We start from the raw sequence: 23,991 nt of genomic DNA, 5'->3' as shown, positions 1-23,991 counted from the left end.
AGTACGCACGCTCAGAATAAGGCAAATGACGCTCGATTTAGACCCAGTCGTACGCTGCCTTAAAGCTGCCCGGCGGCATCCCTATCTCACGCAATAGGTTTGTTTTGCAGTCAACATTGCGCGACCATATCCCACTGACAGTTCTGTATGGGGCCATCCATAAAGTACGTCACGCCTTTAGGATGGAGGGGTGGTACTTTTTATTGGAGAAGAAAATAGAAGCATCAAAAGAAACAAAATATGTTTCCAAGGCTCGTTTTAATTTATAAATATCTAACTCAATTCCCATCGTAGTGAATCTTAAAAAGCATGAACAGACGAATATAGAAAATTGTTTTAAAGTTACTGCAAGAAGCAACCAGACTAAAAATAAAAAAATTCAATTTTCAAGGAGATAATTACTGTCTAGAAATTCTTACGATATGCATTTGTAAAGTAAAAAATAACATACCTTAACAGTAATTTCCTCCGCTGCACAATGTATGTGCATCACCGCCGAATAGCCCGCACAGATAATTGATTTGTGTTCTAGGATAACTACTTGCGCGTCGAAAACTTTGCCGGTTTTGATTGGGTTGGAAGCATCACACAGCACGAAACCGGGCGACACATCTTCCTCTTCAATGCCCTGAAAAAGAAGAATTTTAATCATTAGAACCTTCAATAACGTTCCATAATTTTCGTGCTACCACGTACTTTCACTTTGATCTTCACGTTTTCGCCAGGCCCCACCGCGGTAACTTCCTCATCATCCGACCATAGCTGATCGACGGACACTTGCGTCTGAAATAAGAAGAACCAATTAGATTTAGCGGATAACGGAGGACACAAAGAAAAACCCACTCTGTTAGGCATCACGAGCAGGTTGATTCCCTTTTTGGCCGTTCCGGATTCCACCTTGCCCATCAGAACCGTCCCCATGTCCTTGTACTTGTCTACGATGGGCATGATGAACGGACCGTCGGTTTTGCGGTTCAGCGAAGGCAGCTCGTCGATGAATGGAATGAAGGCTGGCCCTCGGTACCACGGGCAAATGGATTCGCTGATCTGTTCCTTCAGTCCCATGCCAGTGATGCCGGAACACGGCATGAACGTCAGATCCTTTGTTGGGTTGAATCTGAAACAGCGAGGGTGTGAAACAGTTCTAATCTGCTATGCAGACATAATGACACTCACCCTAGCTTTTTGAGGTATGGTAAGATTTTGTCTTTGCATTCGTTGTACCGCTCAACGTCCCAGTTCACCGTTGGATCGTCCATTTTGTTTACTAGTACCACCAGGTGCTTAACTCCGGCCGTCTTTGCTAACATTGCATGCTCTCGAGTCTGCCCTCCCCGGTCAAACCCGGTTTCGAACTCGCCTTTTCGCGCGGAAATCACTAGTACGGCTAAGTCCGCCTGCGCCGCTCCACCGATCATGTTCGGCACAAAACTCTTGTGTCCCGGGGCGTCCAGGATAGTGAAATGCTTTTTCTCAGTCTCAAAATAGGCACGACCAACTTCCACAGTTTTACCTTTGTCTCGTTCTGGAAGAGATGCAACAGTAGTTAATCATCTTCAAAATTGCTTCAATTACTAGAAAGTTCTTACTCACCTTCCTGGTTTGTGTCCAGCGCCCACGATAAGTACCAGCTTTCTCGGGATTTTTCACGTGCCTCTCGTTCGTATTTCTCTAGTGTTCGCTTATCAACCATTCCTGTAAGCGACATAATCTGGCCACCGATTGTGGATTTACCAGCATCTGGAAATATGAATATGTTTGATCATGATTAGGATACATTATTTCGGATTAATATGTACTATTATTATAAAAGAGCTTTTACTGTTACTTCCCCATCTTTTAATCTCAAGTCCGGTGCAAATACCATATTTTCTTCGATCTTGGTGTTCTTATGATTTAAATTAAAAATGATTGAATCAAGCATTATTTTTCATCATTCCTCAAATTCCAACATTTCAAATCAACAAATTTTGAGGTGGGATGTAGAAAATGTAGAATATATGTTCTCGCCCAATAAGCTGTCCGTCGGCTTTTTCTTTGGATACTTTCACGACACCAATTAGGGCCAAGCTAATATTAGTATCATGTTCTAGCACCTCTCCACGAAATTTGTGACAAACAAAATTGATGAGGAAATTTTTTTAGGGAAAAATAACAAAACATTGAACGATTCCAAGATAATAAAAACCAGATAAATCCAGTAATAAATTGAACTGGAAAAAACCGTTAGAAGTCAAGATTTTGAGCTTCAATTTTGTCCATTTTGTATGAAAATCAATGCCTGGTGTTTAATTACTTCTCTCACTTCCTACTGTAGAATATCCCAGCCTAATGTAAATTCAAATCACTCTTCTGAACAATCCCTCCACGTCAACCTAAAAATATTTTAATTTCGTATTCGCTCAAAATCAAACATGGTAAGGTGCAATTCAAATATGACTGAGATTTCTAGACCAAACCTTCTCCCTCCTCTGTCTCGCTTTTACTATACTGCCACTAACCGCAAATTGAGCATATCTGTATACAGATGTGCTCGACTTGCGGTTAGCGGTAGTATATGTCCTGTCACAAAAACTTAGACCCCCTCTCCCCTAAAACTTGTGACGTCAAGCGATCAGCCTGTCGAGCACCTGATTAGCTGTACATCGTTAGAGGCGTGATCTGAAAGTTTTTTTTATCCATTTCATCAAATACAACCGTTCTTTTTATCCTAAGGGGTCGTACACTAATTGCGCAACCATTTTTTCTTAGATTTTCGAACCCACTTCCCCCGTGTAAAATGTTTCCCATGCAAATGATAGACCCCCACTTCCCTTACGAGCTAGAATTGGAAATACACCCGATTCTGTTTTTACACGGATTTATTTTACACGGCCGTGTAAAAAAATCCCATACAAAATATTTGCAAAGTTGCTCCATTTTGCATGATTCGTCGAGTAATCATAAAACTGTTTTTACACGGATTTCAAATTTTGAACTGAAAACTTTTTTTACACGGAACGCATCCCCCGTGTAAAAAAAGAATCAGGTGTACTATAAATTGTGTCAATTCCTGGCTACCAATTTAATTTTGGAAACAACTTCAGACATGCAATTGAAATCCTCATAGTTATATCAGATAGGGTAATGTTCGAAACTATAACAATCATTATTCAGCAACACTTACCAACGTGTCCAATAAAAACTACATTCACATGCTCTTTCTTGCTCTTGCTTTCCTCCACCTTTGGGACCTTCTTCTTGGATACCTTTGCCACCGAATCTCCGTCCACATCTCCGTCGTCCAAATCCATTTCTTCATCTTCGGGCGTTAGGATGGAATCCTCTTCAGCGTCCCAACTGTCAAGTGGTTCACTTTCTGCAAAACGGAAAGAAATGTAAAAACAGACACATTAATAATCATTATCATAACTGAATCGGTACAGGTCATACACACACAATCTGGAATAAGGTCATCAGCCTTCATACCCATTCCCGGCGTTGTACAATTTGGAACAAAACAATCTAATCCACCGCCACCCATATTACGTAAATCAAACACTTTGCCAAACGGTCGACCCACTTTGATAGGCATTAAAGATGCATCACCAAATTGCTTTCGCTTCAGGATCTCCGCCCACGCCGCACGCGTGACGGAGGACGAAGACGTCATAAACGGTAATAACACAAACTTCCAATGAAGTTAGAATGGATGAAACTTTAGTGAGACAAATCTACTTGTAGGAAAGCTTACCGATGCATCGGTGGTAAATGTTCAATACTACGTTAAGCCGACTCAACTACTCGAATTGATGACGAAAACATTATCCTTTACCTACAATTTACTGCCAGTCTGCCATAATCATCAACGGCACCACGTGCATTGTGCATTTTCTCATTGCGGCGTTTGTTCCTTCCCACGTTTATGATCGGTTGGCGCTTATGACCGACGCCGACAACGATGGTTGGGACCGTCCCATTTCTTTCCGCAAAACTTGGTGCGCCACACTGTCGCTGTTAACTAGTTTCTTCCGCCAATAGGGATAATGGTCGCGTGTGTAGGGTTCCATCAGACTCAAGGGGCATTTGTGCACAGTTGCACACCGTAAAATCGATTTTTCCCATCAATCAGCAGCGGTATGCAGTTGGCAGCCGTGGAAATGAAACAAATGGAATCGGAAGGACATCTATCATATGCATTGTTTTATTTTTTTACTCTTTTTTTGTTTCTGTGTTTAATGGTTCTGGCTCTGGGCAGAATACATGTGTAATGTATTCGGGAACATTTAGAATTTGAGTCTATGATGATATACAGCTGTTGTTTTTAACTATTCTTTTTGCAACATCCATTTCATCGATTTGTTTGAACAACAAAAAGCAATAGGGGTGATCGGGGCAATATGGGCCACCTAAGGAAATCGTCTCGAAAAGCGCTGAAAAGCTCAAAAAAAACATCGTTCAAATGTAGTTGACTTATACTAGAGGATGTTACCTTTCATATTACGTCGATGAATGACGAAAAATGCGTTTGGAAATTGTTGGAATGCACTTTTGAAAATGTATTGATTTCAATGTGTGTTCCCGACTATACGGGGCAATATGAGCCACCATTTGGGGCAGTATGGGCCACCCTTCCAAAATCAAAAAGAATCGTAATATGGAAGAATATGATATTCCTACAACAGTTGTGAGTATTCCATACTAAATAAAATGAAAAAACTGCACAACAGCGGACTGAACTGATTTGCCACTCTTCACCGTTTGAACAGCCACATTTCAATTGGTCAATGGTCATTTTTTCTGTTTCTATCGCAGTAATGCGCTGTTGTAATTTTTCCGTAATGAATCTTACATATATGATAATATTCTTGTATTTGAATACTGAAATTTGAACTTGTTCGCATTTTAAGGCCAGATATCTTGTTCTACGCAGGTATGCCCATATTGCCCCATAGAGACTGGTTTTGTAAAAAAAAAAGTTTTATGATAAATTCAGATTTGTATCAATATAAACATGTGTGCACAATATTCAATTTTAATATATCTTTTTATTGTGGTGAATTATTGACCTGTATTTTAATCAGTTTTGTGTCAAAACCTTATTTATAAACTTGAAATCTTATAATAATTTTGCCTATGTAGCGAAAATTTACATTTTCAAGTGTATTTTCATGTTTGTATTGAATTTTAATGCGGTTTTCACGTTGATGCATATGTGGAGCATCCTCTTAAAGATCATATAACTTTTACATGATAAAACTTGTCAATAAGCTCAAAATGAGGGTGGCTCATATTGCCCCGTATGTTCATATTGCCCCTACTGCCCCTATTTGACACATTTTTATGTTTTTATTAGACTTATAAGTATCTAATTTTATTTAAGGCCACAAGGCTGAAAAATGCCGAATATGACGTTCGGTCGCACGGGTCATTTGCCCAAAAAAGTCGTTTGTCCTGAAAATGTCAAACATGCTGTTTGGCCGAAATGGTCGTTTTGCAGAAATGTGACCCGTTCAGCAAATGACATACACCCAGGTTTTTTTTACACGGTTTGGTTTTAGTCGTTTAAGACCTTCAGCATCAATGAAACAATGAGTTAACCCCACGAAAAAATTCAGAAAAAATCAAAGAAAATTCAGGGGATATTTAGAAAGCAGTGAAAATTCAGGTTACCCGAGAAATTAATGAATTCCAACCGTGTAAAAAAAAACCTGGGTGTACACAACGACCATGACACCCATTCTGCCAAATGATCATTTTGGACAAACGATATTTTCGCCCAAATGGATTCGGCTAAAACTCGGCTGACTTTCGGCTTAAACGTGCTGTTCGGCCAAGTGGCATTCGAAAAAACTGCTTTCCGCCGAATTACTTTTGGCCAAACAAGGCCGAAGATTTTTTGGCCGAATAAACAATTAGGCTGAAAGAAAAGAAATAAAATTTCTACCTCGCAGAGCAGAAATTTGTTTTAACAGAGTGCGATCAATCATGCTGCTGCTGCTAGTCACGCCAAATAGTCTCCTGAACTAGTAAACGCGAGGTGAAAAATTCTGTCTGGCAGAGCAGAAATTTTTTCAAACAGTGGGCGATCGGACATTTTGCTGCAGATCACGCTAGCTAGTCCGGGAGAACGCGAAGTTGAATAATTCTGCCTTGCAGAGATGAAATTTGTTTGCTGCTGGTCATGAAATTTGTTGCTGTTGGTCACGCCAGCTGGTTCGAGAGAACGCAAAGAAAAACAATTAATTTCTGTATCAAAGAGCAAAAAATTTATCAGTGCGGGATCGATCGTATTGTAGAAGCTTATTGAACGAAGTACGAAGTACATTACGTATTGGATTGATTTGAAATACGATTTTCGTCTGCGTGTTCAAAATCTTTTCGTTCTTAAATGTTTAGTCGCTTACTAAGTTGACTTCCCATGAATTACCTATTCCTTTCCCATGACGCTCACGGAGATGCACAGGATTACTCGGTCTCTTATAGCAATGAGTGTCAAAATAATTTTCCTCCCTTAATCCTAAATTGACTGTGAGAACGTGGCTGGCATCGTTATTGATCTTGAATTAATAAGATTCCAAATGATGTACAGCGAGAATAGTTTTCTAATCTAAAAAAAGACCCATTATCCGCTCATCACAGTCGACCCGTTCCAGTCTACGTTCAACAGTCGCCCCGGTCCTGTGTATGGATCAGGAGAGAGGGTCTTCCGGCAACCATCTTCAGGCAAGTACACTCTTAGTATGATCGGCTCACTGCCTGGCATCTCACGTGATTCCAGCCGCAGTGTGATTGGTGAACTTCAGGCCGCTCCGTATATCGTCCCAGCTCGAAGGCCACCAAACCACGATTCGCCGCCTCTGCCAGTTACGCCTACCAGCGCTCGGCATTCCTCAAACCACATGATATCTGTTTACTACCAGAACGTGAGAGGGTTGCGTACAAAAATCAGTCAGCTTCGTTTGGCGTTATCCAGCTGTGAATATGACGTGCTCGTTTTCACGGAAACGTGGCTACGAGCAGATATCAAAAGTAGCGAAATTTCTTCCGATTACAATTGTTTCCGTTGTGATCGCAATGATTTATCTAGTCATCACTCACGAGGTGGTGGCGTTTTAGTCGCAGTCAGAAATTCACTGGAAAGTGAATGTGTATCGTTAGCCAACTCGGTTGAACTGGAGCAAATCACAGTCCACATTAAGTCTAAGCCTCGTTCGCTTTTCGTTATTGCGGTGTATCTTCCGCCAAACTCTATTATGCAGTTATACGTTGCTCATGCAAATGCTGTACGTTCCATAGCAGAAAATTCCTCTGAGGCTGATATAGTTCTATCGATTGGTGACTATAACCTTCCATCTTTGCGCTGAAATTTCGATGTTGATATCAACGGGCACGTTCCTTCCAACGTTTCCACTGATACTGAGCTGAACTTCACGGAAGCAATGTTTACCAATGGCTTGAGGCAAATTAACCATGTTGTAAACATAAATGGAAGGCTTCTCGATCTAATATTTACAACTCTCCCTGAGATCGTTGATATAATTACTAACACACGTAACACGAAAACTATGTGCACAACGTTCAAGCTTCTGTTAAGGAGAATCCTTCCCGTTTCTGGAACTACATCTACGGCATCCCCAGGAACTACGGCATCCCCAGTTTGGTGAAATTTAATGGAACTACTTCAAGAACAAGCAATGAAGCAGCTAACCATTTTGCTGCCTACTTCGAAAGTGTTTTCTGTAGAGCATCTCCTGTCCGTCACCAGAATTGTTTTGGTCAAATACCTTCCTACAACATCTGCTTGCCATGCTTTCAGTTTTCTCCTGATGAGATTCGAACAGCTCTGGATGATCTCGACACATCTAAAAGTCCAGGAACAGACCATCTTCCTCCTGCATTTTTTAAGAATTGCGCCGCCACGTTAGCGACCCCAATTGCTGCAGTGTTCAACCGCTCGCTCCAAGACAGAGTGTTTCCATTTGCTTGGAAAACCGCGTCCATAATACCGATCCATAAATCTGGAAGCCGAAATTGCGTCACCAACTATCGGGGAATATCCATCCTCTGCTGTTTAAGTAAGGTTTTTGAAAAGCTGATCCACGCACGATTGTATAGAGCCGCTGCACCGATTATCTCGAGCTGCCGGCATGGATTTATGAAAAACCGCTCAACAACACCAAATTTGATGTGTTACGTGTAAACCATATCTCGAGAGCTTGAAGCCAAGCGACAAGTTGGTTCCATATATGTCGTTTTTGCAAAAGCTTTCGACATTGTACCCCATAATATTATTATCGACAAACTGAATCACATAGGAATCCCAGCGTAGATCACAGAATGGCTGCACTCTTACCTATCTGATCGCAAGGCTTTTGTGACGGTGAACTGCAGGCGCTCCAATATCTTTTCAATGACATCTGGAGTACCTCAAGGCAGCGTTCTCGGTCCTCTAACATTTGTCATCTACGTTAACGACCTCGGTTTAGTGATTTCATCAAGAAAGATTTCATATGCTGACAATCTAAAGTTTTTCCGCGTAATTGCATCTCGTGCTGATTGTACTGTTATTCAGGACGACATTAATCGTTTGCTTGTTTGGTGTGGCGACAACGGCATGCGCGTAAACAGTAAAAAATGCAAGATCATAACTTTCACACGTTTCGCCAACGCTATCCTGCAGCATTATTCCATTGGTCCGGACGGCTTGGAACGCGTCAGCTCTATTTGTGACCTAGGAGTTACCATCGATGCGAAGTTGAGATTTAACGAACACATCAGCATCATAACATCTAAGGCATACACTGTGCTGGGATTTATCCGTCGTCATGCTTCCGGCTTCAGCGATGTTTACTGTATAAAAACACTGTTCTGCTCATTGGTCCGGAGCATTTTAGAATACGCTTCATCAGTCTGGTATCCATGTTACCTGGTCCATATGCTGGCACTCGTAAGAATTCAGAAAATTTTCATCATGTTTGCTTTAAGACAGCTACCTTGGAACGACCCATTTAACCTCCCCAGCTATCCAAGTCGTTGTAAGCTGATCGACTTGGAAACGCTTTCCGAAAGGCGTCTAAAAATGCAGAGATTGTTTATCTTCGACCTCCTAACAGGGAATCTGGATTGTCCCGAGCTATTGGAGCTCGTACGTTGGAATGTTCCCTCACGCAGATTGTGAAACTCGCCTTTATTTGTGATCCCTTTTCACAGAACAAACTTTGGCTACAATAATTGTTTTGATTTGTGTTTGCGTTCTTTTAGCGATGTTTGTAACAAGTTTGATTTTATTCTGTCCAAAAATGTGTTTAGTGCTAGGAGAATTAGAATAATTTAGCTATTAAGGAAGCAATCTGTGCGACATGGTCGAAGATGTTGTACTAATAAATAAATAAATTGATGAGCTGTGCATATTTGTTGTCTCTCGAGCAATCACGACTAGCAACTACGATGTGGCTTGATTGACTATCCAAGCTAAGCTAGGCAAACAAGCAATTAGGCCGAAACTCACCTGACCCAAAATATCATTAAATTTTGGCCAAAAAGATCATTTGATCATCTGACCAATCTTCTTCTTCTTCATTTGCATTACATCCCCCACTAGGACATTGCCGCCTCGCAGCTTAGTGTTCATTAAGCACTTCCACAGTTATTAGCTACGAGGTTTCTAAGCCATGTTACCATTTCTGCATTCGTATATCATGCCCAGGGAAGTCGAGACATTTTCCAATCCGAAAATTGTCTAGACTGACACCGGGAATCGAACCCAGCCACTCTCAGCATGGTTTTGCTTTGTAGCTGCGCATCTTACCACACGGCTAAGAAGGGCCCTCCCTCAATATAAAGATCTTTTGGCCTAAATTGTAGTTTGACAGTAGGACCATTTGACCATTCGGATCGACATTTTTTGCCATATTATCTGTTAAGGTTAAATTCGGATAAATTGAATTAATTGAGATGACTTTCGGCTTAACGCTTTATTCGGCTACGTGGAATTCGTTGACCGACTGTCGGCCAAAAGACCCTTTTTTATCAATTTCCTGCGGAATTTCCAAAATATTTGATATACACAATACAAAGAATTTCTAGTAGAAATCAAAAGAAATTTCACGTAGAAATTCTGAAGAATTTTAGTTGAAATTCTGGAAAATTCTCTGTGGAAATTCCGGAGAAATTTCCTAAGAAATTCAGAACAATTCAAATTTAAATCCACATTTTGAACTATTTCCTGCAGAAACTTTGAATTTGTGGAATTTTCTTGGAAATTCCGAAAAATATACTTTGGAAATTCTAAAGGATATCCCGCATCATAAGACGAGTTTGTACAATTCCATTTAATTACAACACTTGGTTGTACCTTCTACAGATACGTATTTAGAATTCAACAGTAAGGTTGTCTTCAGTTCCTCGTACTTGAGTCGAGTCAAGCACGAAACACTGAAGACGGCCTTACTGTTGAGGTCGTAATACGTATCTGTCAAAGAAACAATCAAGTTGTGGAATTAAATGGAATTGTACAAACTCATCTTATGACAAGTTACAGAGATGTGCCAATTCAATTCTAAATGTATATGTTGCAGGTGTTGTCGCCCACCTTGTACCTTCAGTTTCCAGGAATATGTTTCCATTTCATCAAATTGCCAAACCTAGTATTTCGATGAAAAAATGCATCTAAACGTTTTCCGTGAATGGACTTCCCAGTAAAGCGTTTCCGCGAATCGTATTTCCACGGAATATCGTACAATCAATATGGAAGCACTATCAGGTGAACTGGCAGAGGCAGTCCAATTCCAAGAAGGCAACAATAATAGATTGAACTTTGTTAGGAGTTCAAAGAAAATAAATCTGTTCCATGTTGTTGTTTTTTTGCACAACTTTTCACGTTCAGACTTTTACGTCTAGAATTTGTTATGTATTCCCTGTCTGTAATGCAAACTTTATTTCCAACACTTCCTCTGCAAGCCACAGAAGTTTAAATCCGTTCAACATTTCCAACCAACCCACCACCCACAACCTCAATTCATTAGCCTCATTTTATCCATTCCACTCAATGAAATTAATACACACGACGGACGTACTGTTTCTGTCTCTACGCAAACACTGACCTCACCGCACTTTACCGAATATCCAGAGTGTGGAAAGGAGGAAAAACTTACCACCACTGTTCCACAGCAGGAGCGCATCATTTTCCAACATTTCACCACCCCGTGACACACATAAACATACACTGGGCCTGATGCCGCTACACACGCGAGTAGTGTTTTCCAGTTCTTTGTATCCGAGCCACTCGTTATTAATCCGTTTCTGAAGAACAACGCCGTAGGGACGATTGTTATCCCGATCCTTAAACTACGGTCTACATATGGTGCGGTCGTTAAATTTACACGGACTGCGAACGACACATCGCGGCAAGCTGGAAACCAAGACTGAAGACACTCTGCGTGATACGTGCTTGACCACAAAAACTCTTCGAGGCAACTAAACTATTGGATTATACCAAACCGTTTTTTTTTTGTTTGGATTTGGGACCTAAATCCGATGCCAACTTACGGGACAAGTTCGAACTGTGTCAATTTGCGGTCAAATACATAGCTCTAGTTAGGTGTTCCAGGCTGTCCACAAATTACGTAACGCAAAATAAGCAAATTTTATACCCCCTTTTTGTATGTAGGGTTACTGCTCCTGGACGCAATCTCATAGCTCCTATATTCATCCCACGAAAGGCAAAGCAATGGAAAGGAATTTGATTTGTTCCTTATTTTTGTGATTTTTCCAGCAGTGGGTAAAAAGAAGCGACAAAAATGGTGCTGTATTTCCTTGTTTAATGATAAGATGAATATATGCTCAGTGGGATGAAAAACAAGTTCCCTTATTTGATTTATTTCTATGTCATATAACGCTCACTTTTGCTTCAGCGTTACATAATTTTTGAACAATACCTTTCAACAGTGATGGTTCACTTTGGTCCTATGCAGAGCAACCCATGAATATTTAAACAATCACCATTGATGATTTTGTGCACCTCGTTCGGCTACCTACCAGGAAAAAAAACTAGCAATAGAAAACTCGATAACAACAAATATTACCCATATATTAGGAAGCAAAAGTAGAGTACCAGATGTCCAAAATAGTACGAAGACATTAAAAAGGGGAGCCACAATCATGGTTGCAAATGGCATTATGAGTTGAGCTTTCGTTATTTCGACGTGAGGTACCGCCTTTAGTTCTCATCAACAGGTTGTTGCTTCAAAACTATTTGAAGTAACTAAAAGCTTATTTTTACTATTCTCGTGAGTCATGTTTCTAAAATTCAAAAACGAGCTTTGAATTGGAAGCCTAGAAATAGTCATATACCCTTCGACTCAGATTTTCAAGTACAGTGTAACTCAACATAAAGTATGATACCAATAACCAATACTAATACTCAAATCGGTGTTGTTGTGTTGTAACCAGAAATATTTTGTATATTATTCTAAATAATGTAGGGTTGTAGAACTACATAAACTACGACTCTAAGGGCCAATATGTTATATAATCAGGGTGACCATTTAACCCCCATTTTAAAATTCCCAACTTTTTCCCGATATAATTATGTAGATTTCAAATAAAATTTTATATTAATGTTTCGAAAAAAAATCGCGAATGGTCATATTTTAATCTAAACGAGCTTTTATTTGACGTTCACTGTCAAAAAAATATCTAGTTATCAATTCTTTGCCTAAATTAAGCTCATTTTTCGTGGGCCTCTTACTTTTAAAAAATCGATAGCGAATCGAACCTTTGAAAATGGTGTAAGAATCAAAATTTATTCTTTCCAGTTCCTTGTTTATGTATGTAGATGATAGACCGGGAAGAATAATTTTTTCCTAGATAGTTCCTCAAATAGTTTCAAACGTTTAGAAAAAAAGCCTATGCATTTAAAATAGTAAACGATGTTCTCCTTTAGCCGAAGACACCGTGAGTATGTGGACAGATTAACGTAAATACCTGGATACTTGGATGACCACAGCGTAGCATAACATCATTTACGTATAAAACGTATAACAGAGCTCCGTCGTCGTCGTCGTCGTCGTCGTCATCGTCGTCTTGGGCAATGTTCCTCCAGTTTCCCCGAATGTAAAGGACCCCTAAATCCTACTTCACCTCGTGTAGCCAGCGTGTGTGAAGTCGCCTACCTCTAGCCAATCCTCTGTTGTACATTTTTTCGCAATTCTTTCTTCCGACATTCGCACCAAGTAACCAGCCCACAGAAGTCTGCCATTTACTATACAATTCACAAAATCTTCTTCTTTGAGCACTTAACACAACTCGTGATTCACCAACGAAAGTTTTCTTGTCTGCCTCTTCAAATTTCCACACTTCACGTTCGTAACTAGGGTTCTTTATAGAACGAATTTCGTTCCCGTCTCTGGACGTTATAGGTCCTAAGCAGGTTACGTAATCTGTGAAAAATTCTATACAGCAGCATTAAATCTATTCACTTCTTGGGAAATTTCGTTGTCACATTACACATGTGATCCAAGGAGAACCTTTTTTTACAACTTGAAACACATTATTATTAATTACTATCTATCACCACTAGGCCACTTGTTAGAAGTTGGTGGATTGGCTCTTGTCGCAAAGTCCAAAAGCATATGCAACTATGTAAATTTGGAGGCGCATCACCGCGCTTTGAACCATTTCAAGTAACAAACGAAGCTGACACTTCATCTACTATCAAGTTTTGCACATATCAGCTTAACAAGTTTCACCAAAAAAAAAAAGCTCTAACATTATTTGTCATAGCTCATTTTTTTCTCTACGTAGGGGAAAGTGAGGCAAGATCACCATATAGGACAGTCAACGACGATTATGAATTAAGTGAGCATTAAATTCACATTATTATTACGAAAGATGGTTAACAATATCGTAAAGGGGCTATACAATTGAAAACACACTTTGACAACCTGACTTGTTCTTGAAATATTGACTTTGGGGATGGTTTAGTTGAAATTTTCTAATAATTTTGTAGTTACATAATTTAAGGTTTAAAGCCAAAATGACTCTTTTTTCAGCACAAACTGATATTTGCCAAGGCTTTTATATAACTAAAGCCTATCCAAATTAATAATTTGAGGAGATTTACAGTAATTTTGATCAAAAGAATATAAATCTTTGCATATATGTCGATTTGGGGCGGTATTGCCAACTGTATTAGGAACAAGGTCATCTTCAGGATTAATAGTCGCCTCACCCTTAAATGCATTTTAAAAATCATCAAAATAGTTACGAAACAATGGATATGGTTTTAATAGTAAAAATTAGCTTTAAGCAAATTCAGATATTGTCGTAGAGCCAGTTGTCAACAAATCAACAAGGAATACGACATTTTCAAGCGAAACATTTACAAGGGTTGCCGCTTAGGGTTACCATCTTGTCCCACTTTCATCTACGTATGTAAAAAAAATTAAGCGTGAAAATGTTTCGAAAACTGTCAAAGGATTTATTGGTCTACTAAGCACTATATATGGCGATTGTACGACCGCGTATCACTCAAGCGTAGACAGCCCAATTTTTGTACATTCATATTTGTTTTCTTCTTCTGTTTACGAGAAAATGTTATAATGAAACGGCAATACTTTGAACATCAAAACTCAAACTTTTCGATGAAATTGAATCAGAATATTGATAGTTGTATACAAAGGTGATTGAAAAGCCAAAGACACAAAGCAACTCATCAACAGGATCAGAGACAGCATTCGAAAATGGCAGCCGTCCAGCAGTCATGTGATACCAGCAAGACTAAACTACGCCCCACGGCGAACCACGGACACTATGCTACTTACTATTCATTAATCTAAGTCAGATCAAATCTTTATATAACATATGTCAGATTGAACTGTATTATTATTTATTTAATCAGACTAAGGCCGAAGTGGCCTGTGCGGTATATAAGAGTCTTCTCCATTCGGCTCGGTCCATGGCTACACGTCGCCAACCACGCAGTCTACGGAGGGTCCGCAAGTCATCTTCCACCTGATCGATCCACCTTGCCCGCTGCGCACCTCGCCTTCTTGTGCCCGTCGGATCGTTGTCGAGAACCATTTTCACCGGGTTACTGTCCGACATTCTGGCTACGTGCCCGGCCCATCGCAGTCGTCCGATTTTCGCGGTGTGAACGATGGATGGTTCTCCCAACATCTGATGCAATTCGTGGTTCATTCGCCTCCTCCACGTACCGTCCGCCATCTGCACCCCACCATAGATGGTACGCAGCACTTTCCTTTCGAAAACTCCAAGTGCGCGTTGGTCCTCCACGAGCATCGTCCAGGTCTCGTGTCCGTAGAGGACTACCGGTCTAATTAGCGTTTTGTAGATTGTCAGTTTGGTACGGCGGCGAACTCTATTCGATCGGAGCGTCTTGCGGAGTCCAAAGTACGTACGATTTCCAGCCACTATGCGTCTCCGAATTTCTCTGCTGGTGTCATTTTCGGCAGTCACCAGTGAGCCCAAGTACACAAATTCTTCTACCACCTCGATTTCGTCACCACCGATGCAAACTCGCGGTGGGTGGCTCACATTGTCTTCTCTTGAACCTCTTCCTATCATGTACTTCGTCTTCGACGTGTTGATGACTAGTCCGATCCGCTTAGCTTCCCTCTTCAGTCTGATGTAGGCTTCCTCCATCTTCTCAAAGTTACGTGCCATAATATCTATGTCGTCGGCGAAACCAAATAGCTGGACGGACTTATTGAAAATTGTACCACTCGTGTTAATCCCTGCTCTTCGTATTACCCCTTCCAAAGCGATGTTGAATAGCAGACACGAAAGACCATCACCTTGCCGTAACCCTCTACGCGTTTCGAAGAGACTCGATCCCCTGAAACTCGAACTACGCACATCACCCGATCCATCGTCGCTTTGATCAACCGTGTCAGTTTATCCGGAAAACCGTGTTCGTGCATTAGCTGCCATAGCTGGTCCCGATCGATTGTATCATATGCGGCTTTGAAGTCGATGAATAGATGATGTGTGGGCACGTTGTATTCGCGGCATTTCTGCAGTACTTGGCGAATGGCGAACACCTGGTCCGTGGTGGAGCGTTCGCCCATAAAACCCGCCTGGTACTGCCCCACGAACTCCCTTGCAGTTGGTGCTAGTCGACGGCATAAAATTTGGGAGAGTACCTTGTAGGCGGCGTTCAGCAATGTGATTGCGCGGTAGTTGCTACAATCCAGCTTATCGCCCTTTTTGTAGATGGGACACACGACACCTTCCATCCACTCCTGCGGCAAAACTTCCTCCTCCCAAATCTTGGTAATGACCCAGTGCAGCGCTCTAGCCAGTGCCTCACCACCGTGTTTAAATAGCTCTCCTGGTAGTTGGTCAACCCCAGGGGCTTTGTTGTTCTTCAGCCGGCCAATCTCCTCCTGGATTTCCTGGAGATCCGGAGCCGGTAGAATTATGTCCTGGGCGCGTTCTCCCAAGTCCATCACCATACCGCCATCTTCGTCTGCCACATCGCCATTCAGGTGTTCTTCGTAGTGCTGCCGCCACCTTTGGATCACCTCACGCTCGTTCGTAAGAAGGTTCCCGTTTATGTCCTTACACATATCAGGCTGTGGCACGTGGCCCTTACGTGAACGGTTTAACTTCTCATAGAACTTTCGTGTGTTATTAGCGCGGTACAGTTGCTCCGTTTCTTCACGGTCTCGATCTTCCTGCTGGCGCTTTTTCCTCCGGAAAATCGAGTTTTGTCTGTTCCGCGCCTGTTTATATCGTGCCTCGTTCGCCCTCGTGCGGTGTTGCAGCAATCTCGCCCATGCTGCATTCTTTTCTTCCACTAACTGCTCACATTCGCCGTCATACCAGTCGTTTCTCTGATCCGGGGGCACCGTGCCAAGTGCAGCGGTTGCGGTGCTACCAATGGCGGATCGAATATCTCTCCAGCCATCTTCAAGAGACGCTGCGCCTAGCTGCTCTTCCGTTGGAAGTGCCACTTCCAGCTGCTGCGCGTATTCTTGGGCTAGTCTACCATCTTGTAGCCGCCCAATGTTAAGCCGCGGCGTCCGACTTCGACGCGTGTTGTACACCGTCGAGAGTTTTGAGCGCAGGCATACTGCAACGAGGTAGTGGTCGGATTCAATATTCGCACTGCGGTAAGTGCGGACGTTCGTGATGTCGGAGAAGAATTTACCGTCGATTAGAACGTGGTCGATTTGGTTTTCCGTTTCTTGGTTAGGTGATCTCCATGTGGCCTTGTGGATATTGTGGAAAGAAGGTGCTTCGGACTACCATTCCGCGGGAGGCTGCGAAGTTTATGCATCGTTGGCCGTTGTCATTCGATACGGTGTGCAGACTATCCGGTCCGATGACCGGTCTATACATTTCCTCCCTTCCTACCTGCGCGTTCATGTCACCGATGACGATTTTGACGTCCCGCAGTGGGCATCCATCGTATGTCTGCTCCAGCTGTGCGTAGAACGCTTCTTTCTCGTCGTCGGGTCTCCCTTCGTGTGGGCAGTGCACGTTGATGATGCTATAGTTGAAGAAACGGCCTTTAATCCTCAGCTTGCACATCCTTGCGTTGATTGGCTGCCACCCAATCACGCGTTGGCGCATCTTACCCAGCACTATGAAGCCGGTTCCCAGCTCGTTGGTGGTGCCACAGCTTTGGTAGAAGGTAGCCGCTCGATGCCCGCTTTTCCACACTTTCTGTCCTATCCAGCAAATCTCCTGCAGCGCCACGACGTCGAAGTTGCGGGATGTAATTCATCGTAGATCATCCTGTCGCAACCTGCGAAACCTAGCGACTTGCAATTCCATGTTCCAAGCTTCCAATCGTGATCCTGTATTCGTCGCCTAGGTCTTTGCCGATTATATCGAGTCGCATTATCTCTTATATTGTTCGTAATGATTGGTTTTCTAGGCGGCTTATTGGGCCAGCGCAAACCTCCTGTCTCGTCGGAGGGCCGTCGTGTCAGGGCTGTTTAGCGTCCCACCTAACACCAGGACTTGGGCTTGTGCGCTTTGAGCGGCACACGGTCGCTTTGGTGGGGCCTACTTGCGGATACATGCAGCTTTTTATAGAGGTTTAACAGGGCCCACTGTCAAACCCCACCACATCCTAGGCAAGCCCCACAACTCGCAGATGGCCTGGGGAGGGATCGTCAAGCCCTTGGACATAGTCCCTGCTGCCCGCATTGAACTGTACTCCCTGTATTTTCTTCCCAGGCCACTCTTTCCATTCCCGTTATTTAGTAGCAACCCGTTATTACTGTATAATTCGTAAAAACCCTAATTATCCACCTAGCGGTTTTGGTACCTTTCTTTTGCATATAAAAGAAAAGTATTTTGGCCATCAATTTTGAGCCCATTGTGCGATCTGGCCAATTTTCAATAGCGAACAATGGGATAGGATTCCCCGCCGAATGCATCCTTAGATAGAGAAAGCTTATACATTATTGGTTAACATTGAACAAAGCGTGCTTTAAAAATGGTAATTTTATCTAAATCTAAATAATAAAACAATACTTTCTCTTGTTCACTTACAATTTCGATATTATCGTATCCGATATTTGTATGTAATTTGTTAGTTGTAACATGTCAAGGACGGTCTTGAAGCGAAAAGACGGTAATTGGAAATGGAATTTTCCCTGAAAAGATCGTGCACAAATGGAGAACTATTCCCTACGCAGACATGAAGTAGACTACGTAGGGGAGACTGGGGGGACTTGATCCCCTTTTCTGATTTCCAATGTATCACAGCCAAAAATAAATAAATATAACCGATTTCCACACAGACTCTCTAAGAAATATAGTATTTAACTTTACTGATGTATGGCAGTCCTTAAATCATTGTTGTTATTGATACACAATCGATTTTTTGGAGTGCTGTCAAAAATCGACTTTGAAAATATTTGGGGGAAATTGATCCCTCTCCAAGAACTTGCTTTGATAAAATTAGAAAGGTGCCCTTAGATTTTTTAAATATTTTTCCTTCAAAACACGCAGTATTTTTGAATCGCTGTGCGTATACCCGAACGATTTTTGTTATTGAATTCGACAGCACATGCTATTTTAAAATTTGGAAAGGCTTGATCCCCTATCTATGATATCTACGCAATAAATAATTTTTCCTGCCAACCCTTCATCAAATCTGTCAAATCTACAAAAAATTAGAAGTTTGAGAACAGATTTGTATGTTTTTAAATTTTTTCGCTAAATTTTTCTATGGGGGACCAATGGTAATGGGGGATCAAGTGTCCTGATATTGAGGCAATAACTTTAAATCCAAAAATCCTAAAACTAGAGCACAAAACTACTTTAGTTCTCGACAAAACAGGGGGTGATCAAGTCTCCCCGGGAATCAAGTCTCCTCACCTTCCCCTACTTTTAAGAAGCAGAAAAAGCCAAAAAGAAGTGAAAAAAGCCGCATTTGTCCAACCAAGGACCTTTAAGATATATGATAAACTTTTGTGCATCATGCTCGATTATGGATGATGAAACAAACATGACACTTGATTACACTCGCTCTTTTAATGCAAATATTAGTACTGCCAATGAAATTGCTACAATACAACAGTAACCTATAATTACCCAGGTAACCAGTAAGCATTATATAAAGCATTTAAGTGGCATTAAATGCGCCTTTACTGCAAGACATTAAATGCCAATAAGCCCTATAGTCGCCTATTATGCTATTGTAATGCAGGTTTTGGCCCAATATATGGCTGCTTAAATGCTCAATCCTACTTTATCGATAAAGTAGAAATTTTGCTGAGTAGCATTTATTCAGCATCCGAAATGCTGAATAAATGCTTAATTTTAAAAACAAGAAAAATGTTTTTTTAATGGCATTTTTTTCTAATTCTTTTTTTACATAGTTTTTTTTTCATATTATATCGTTATGTATTGTATTTTCGTATTTGAAATGGAACATAATTTTTTACTTTCTTCGAGCGGGATTCGAACTCGCGCTCTTACCACCCGACGCTGTAGTTGTCATCGCCCTTACCAGCTGGCCCATAAGAGAGAGATGGTAGTGGGAATAATTTTGCCCAACATAAACAAAACCCCCTTTCAGGAACATTGAAAATTAATCTAACTCATTTCAGAATGCAACCGTCATAAACGTCATACCCAGTTGCAATGAAACAGCTACAGTAGTGCTGCTTTAATGCATCCATCGAAAATACTGCAATGGAATAATCAAATGTAGCTAAACTATGTAATTAGTGATAGGGTTAGGTTAATGACAAGTACTCCTGTCAATGGTCGGAATGGAAAAAACATTCTGCACATACCGATTTCTATTCTCAAATGTAAGTTCATTGGACAAATAGTCCCCGCCATATGGTTCCATATTGGAAAACGTTTGACGTATGAACACTACAGGCCTTAAAGTGGCACTAATGTTGCTGTTCCATTGCACTTAACGAAAAACAACATTGTGCATTCAAAATGCTATTATAAGACTATTCCTCTCATGATTGCTTTGAGAATGCTTATTTAGAACAGCCAGGTTTTCGAAATGCTTATTTACAGCATGGAGCATATGCAATGCCAGTATAATGCTACTATAGTGCTTACTTTAATGCTTATTGGTTACCTGGGTACTGCTTTTAATCTTGGATGTCAAAAAATATATTACGATGGAGCGAATTATACAGGTCGAGCCTCTCAAATAAACAAAAGATTAAAAAAATGATACAGGAAATACTAAACTGTTCCATAATTGTGGGAGAATATTTCCCAGGTCACAACCGTGGAACACTGATCAAATCAAGTTTAAAACATTTTTAACATTAAAGGCCGTCAAAATTATGATGAATTGCAAGGTAGATATCTTATATTGCTAAAAGAAATTCATTTACCATTGGAAAAAGTGGATTTGAATGTGAAATCACTACTTTTTGGCAAAAAATGTTTCATAATTGGCGCATCATGGCAGGAAAGCGTACGTACTTTGAACTTCGCAAAACAATCCGATCGAATAGAGTTTGCCTGCGTACTATCTATGGCAGGTGGAAGACGGTACATGGAGGAGGCGAATGAACCACGAGTTGCAAACAGGGTTGTAAATATTCGGCAGCACTGGATGAAGGTGATGTTTTTTGCTTTCCTAAAACAGAACAAACAGTAAACAACAGAACTCACCTTTTCAAGTGCGCCACGATTATGAAATTTACCCAGCAAATGACAAAAAATAACCACGCGTTTAAATGGGCCACTCACATTCATGCGGTAACGCTCGAAATGAGCAGCCTGTCAGGGTGAGTTGTGTGTGGATGAATTGTAAATTGAAAGTTGGTGCCGGCAATGATTTTTTTCTCGACGCTACAGTCCCACTCACGACGGCGGCGATGAGATTGACTGTAGAATATACTGAGATCCATGTTTTTCACTGCATTGACTTTGGCATATTTCAACCCTGGTTGCAACATCTGTTGGGAGAACCATCCATCGTTCACACCGCAAAAATCGGAAGACTGCGGTGGGCCAGGCACGTAGCCAGAATGTCGGACAATAACCCGGTAGAAATGGTTCTCGACAACGATTCGACGGGCACAAGAAGGCGAGATGCGCAGTGAGCAAGGTGGATCCATCAGGTGGAAGACGATTTGCGCAGACTGCGTGGCTGGCGACGTGCAGCCATGGACCGAGTTGAATGGAGAAGACTTTTATTTACTACACACAAAATATAACCTTTACCGTTACACCTAGGTATAAGAGAAAGCAAACAGGTCCGTTTATCGTAAAGTACTCTTTCTATTCAACAATAGCTGTGTTTAATTTCGTCTCCGCGCCTTGGAAAACGAATAATATGAACGAAATTTGGTACCTAGAGGTTACGGATATAACAGAAGCCTATCACCAGTTCCTTCAGGTAGATCAAAACCCATCGGTTCAATTTTCGAAAATTTGTGTAGGAAATTGTCCACGCTGGGAAAGGGGGTATCTAAAAGTGATAAAAACCTGTCCACGAGATGGACAACCCCTAATATTCATCATATCTTCCTTTTACTGACATATCATCTTACAACTGGAACATCACATCACCGTCTATAGCACAGCTCAATTTAAGTACTTTTACAGTTGGTAACTGCGAAGCTTCTAAGCCAATTTAGTATTCAATCAATCTCACATCATGTTGCTGGAGCAAATGCATCATTCCTCCGAAAAGTTGTAAAAATTTCCCAACCGAAAACTTCCTATCCCGTAGCCCACTTCCACCAGTATGATGTTTCATTTTATCGCTGAGCTACGTAATGTTCCAACTAATGTTGACTGTTAACATGTAAAGGGTCCATTATGATGATATCCATATAGCAGCCATATCACCAAACTATTATTTTATCTATAATAAAGGGGTGCCCATAATAAAGATGATGGTAAGATGCTTTCAAACTGCTTATTCTAATAAAATCAACTGAAAACTTGTTGTGGAACGCTTCAGGGCGATAATGTTTTGCAAAGCGATAAACGACGTTAGAGGGACAAATAGCTGCACATGATCCGTTGATCATCTATTGATTAAAAATACATATATTTCACACGCTTCTTCAAGATACCAGCGCTCCGTCACGATTTCACATGATAAAATCTTCCAATCCATATCGCAGAACAATGATTCACACAATTCGACATTAATTACTGCTGCCTAGCGATAAGTCGAACCGAAAAAGACACAAAATGCTCAAACACATCACTCAACAGTCGATTGCTTGAAATCAATTATACGCACTTTTCTTCCTCGACCTGATACTGATGCTTTTAGCCTTTTTGGTTAAACACGACACCCGCGAACTCATTTCACTGCGATACGTACAAAATCTTCCCGTCGACTGATGGCGGTTTCATGCAGGACATGCTTCCATCAATTCGCATCCAAGTGTTAGGCGTACGAGTTACCTCCAGAATAAAACTGGATTTGGACGGGTTTCGATGACGATTCGATAGTGACACATATTTATCAAAAAGAAAAAACCGCAGGTACCAGCCAACCAACAAACCCGAATTTCGCCAAATCACAAGCCGGCCGGGCGGTGACGTACCGAGCTGCAGTGCATTGTAACATCTACGTTTGGGCGAAGAAGAAGCTTTGGGCTTGCTGGCAACTCTTCGAGCCCCACTTGGACTACTACCATAAAGTTATTCGGTTTTCACCGGTTCTCAGTGGGTTAAAGCGTTGGAACCGCATGCGTGAAAAGATTAGATTATCGGCTCTGAAGGCGTAAGAAGTTTGCGATCCTTTGTGTGTATTGCAGAGTAGCATGTGCTTGCGCGGTGTGCCTTATAGCATCGTTGTGAAATTTCTGCTACTTGGTGGTTTCTAAGACTGATTTATTATTGAAGACATTTTAGAACTTGCTATTATTCGAAATTATATGATTGTCAACTCTCTCCAGTAGTCTATACTCAGCACATTTAATTTCTTACAAGTGTTTCTTCAGTTAGCTTTCAATGGATCGAAAACAATTTCCAATTGCCAGCATCCAGACGTTAACTTATACGCGCTAAAGGTGCTTTAGCTTAACCGCCTGGAATTTATATTGTAAGGTATATGCGGCTGAAGGCTATGTAGGCTACCAAATATTTTCACGATAATAGTGTTTCATTTCAATTTAGATGCCTTCCATATGGACTGATACGAAAAAGTTTAAAAAGTTGTTTGGGTTTCGTGGCCGTGAGTGTGGGTTTGATTCCCGCCCCGATAAGGAGGAAACTTTTCGTGATCGGTGTTATGTGTCCTGTCCGTTGTCTCATGCTAGGTGTAAAGTGTACAGTCTGTACGACCTCTGGTCGAAGACGGTGTTTCAGTCTTTACTCCCGGTGTTACGTTTATGTGAACTTATCATTTAGTAATTTGCCAGTAACTCATTTTAGAATGTTTTACAAATTAAATAGTGAAGAAAATCTACGAACATACAACCGATAACAACCATTATTCTAAAACAACCATATTCCGATAACGGTTGTGCAAAATGGGAACTTATCTGACCATGTCCCTTTTCGATCTAACTTCACATC

General features: G+C 41.2%; 1 protein-coding gene across 1 annotated transcript in view; it reads right to left on the bottom strand.

Moving 5' to 3' along the window:
• Positions 1 to 23,991, bottom strand: part of LOC134213284 (eukaryotic peptide chain release factor GTP-binding subunit ERF3A) — a 52,962-nt gene that overhangs the window by 4,372 nt on the left and 24,599 nt on the right. Inside the window, exons 2-7 of the mRNA XM_062692188.1 lie at positions 3,167 to 3,358; positions 1,594 to 1,740; positions 1,177 to 1,525; positions 844 to 1,117; positions 697 to 783; positions 452 to 628 (exon numbers count right to left, since the gene is read on the bottom strand). Coding sequence (XP_062548172.1) covers positions 452 to 628; positions 697 to 783; positions 844 to 1,117; positions 1,177 to 1,525; positions 1,594 to 1,740; positions 3,167 to 3,358 — 1,226 coding nt within the window. The remainder of the gene's footprint in view (positions 1 to 451; positions 629 to 696; positions 784 to 843; positions 1,118 to 1,176; positions 1,526 to 1,593; positions 1,741 to 3,166; positions 3,359 to 23,991) is intronic.

Source organism: Armigeres subalbatus, chromosome 2 (assembly GCF_024139115.2).
Source record: "Armigeres subalbatus isolate Guangzhou_Male chromosome 2, GZ_Asu_2, whole genome shotgun sequence".
NCBI classification, from domain to species: Eukaryota; Metazoa; Arthropoda; class Insecta; order Diptera; family Culicidae; genus Armigeres; species Armigeres subalbatus.
The sequence above is the reverse complement of the archived record's forward strand: the minus strand, read 5'-3'. Positions and strand labels throughout refer to the sequence as shown.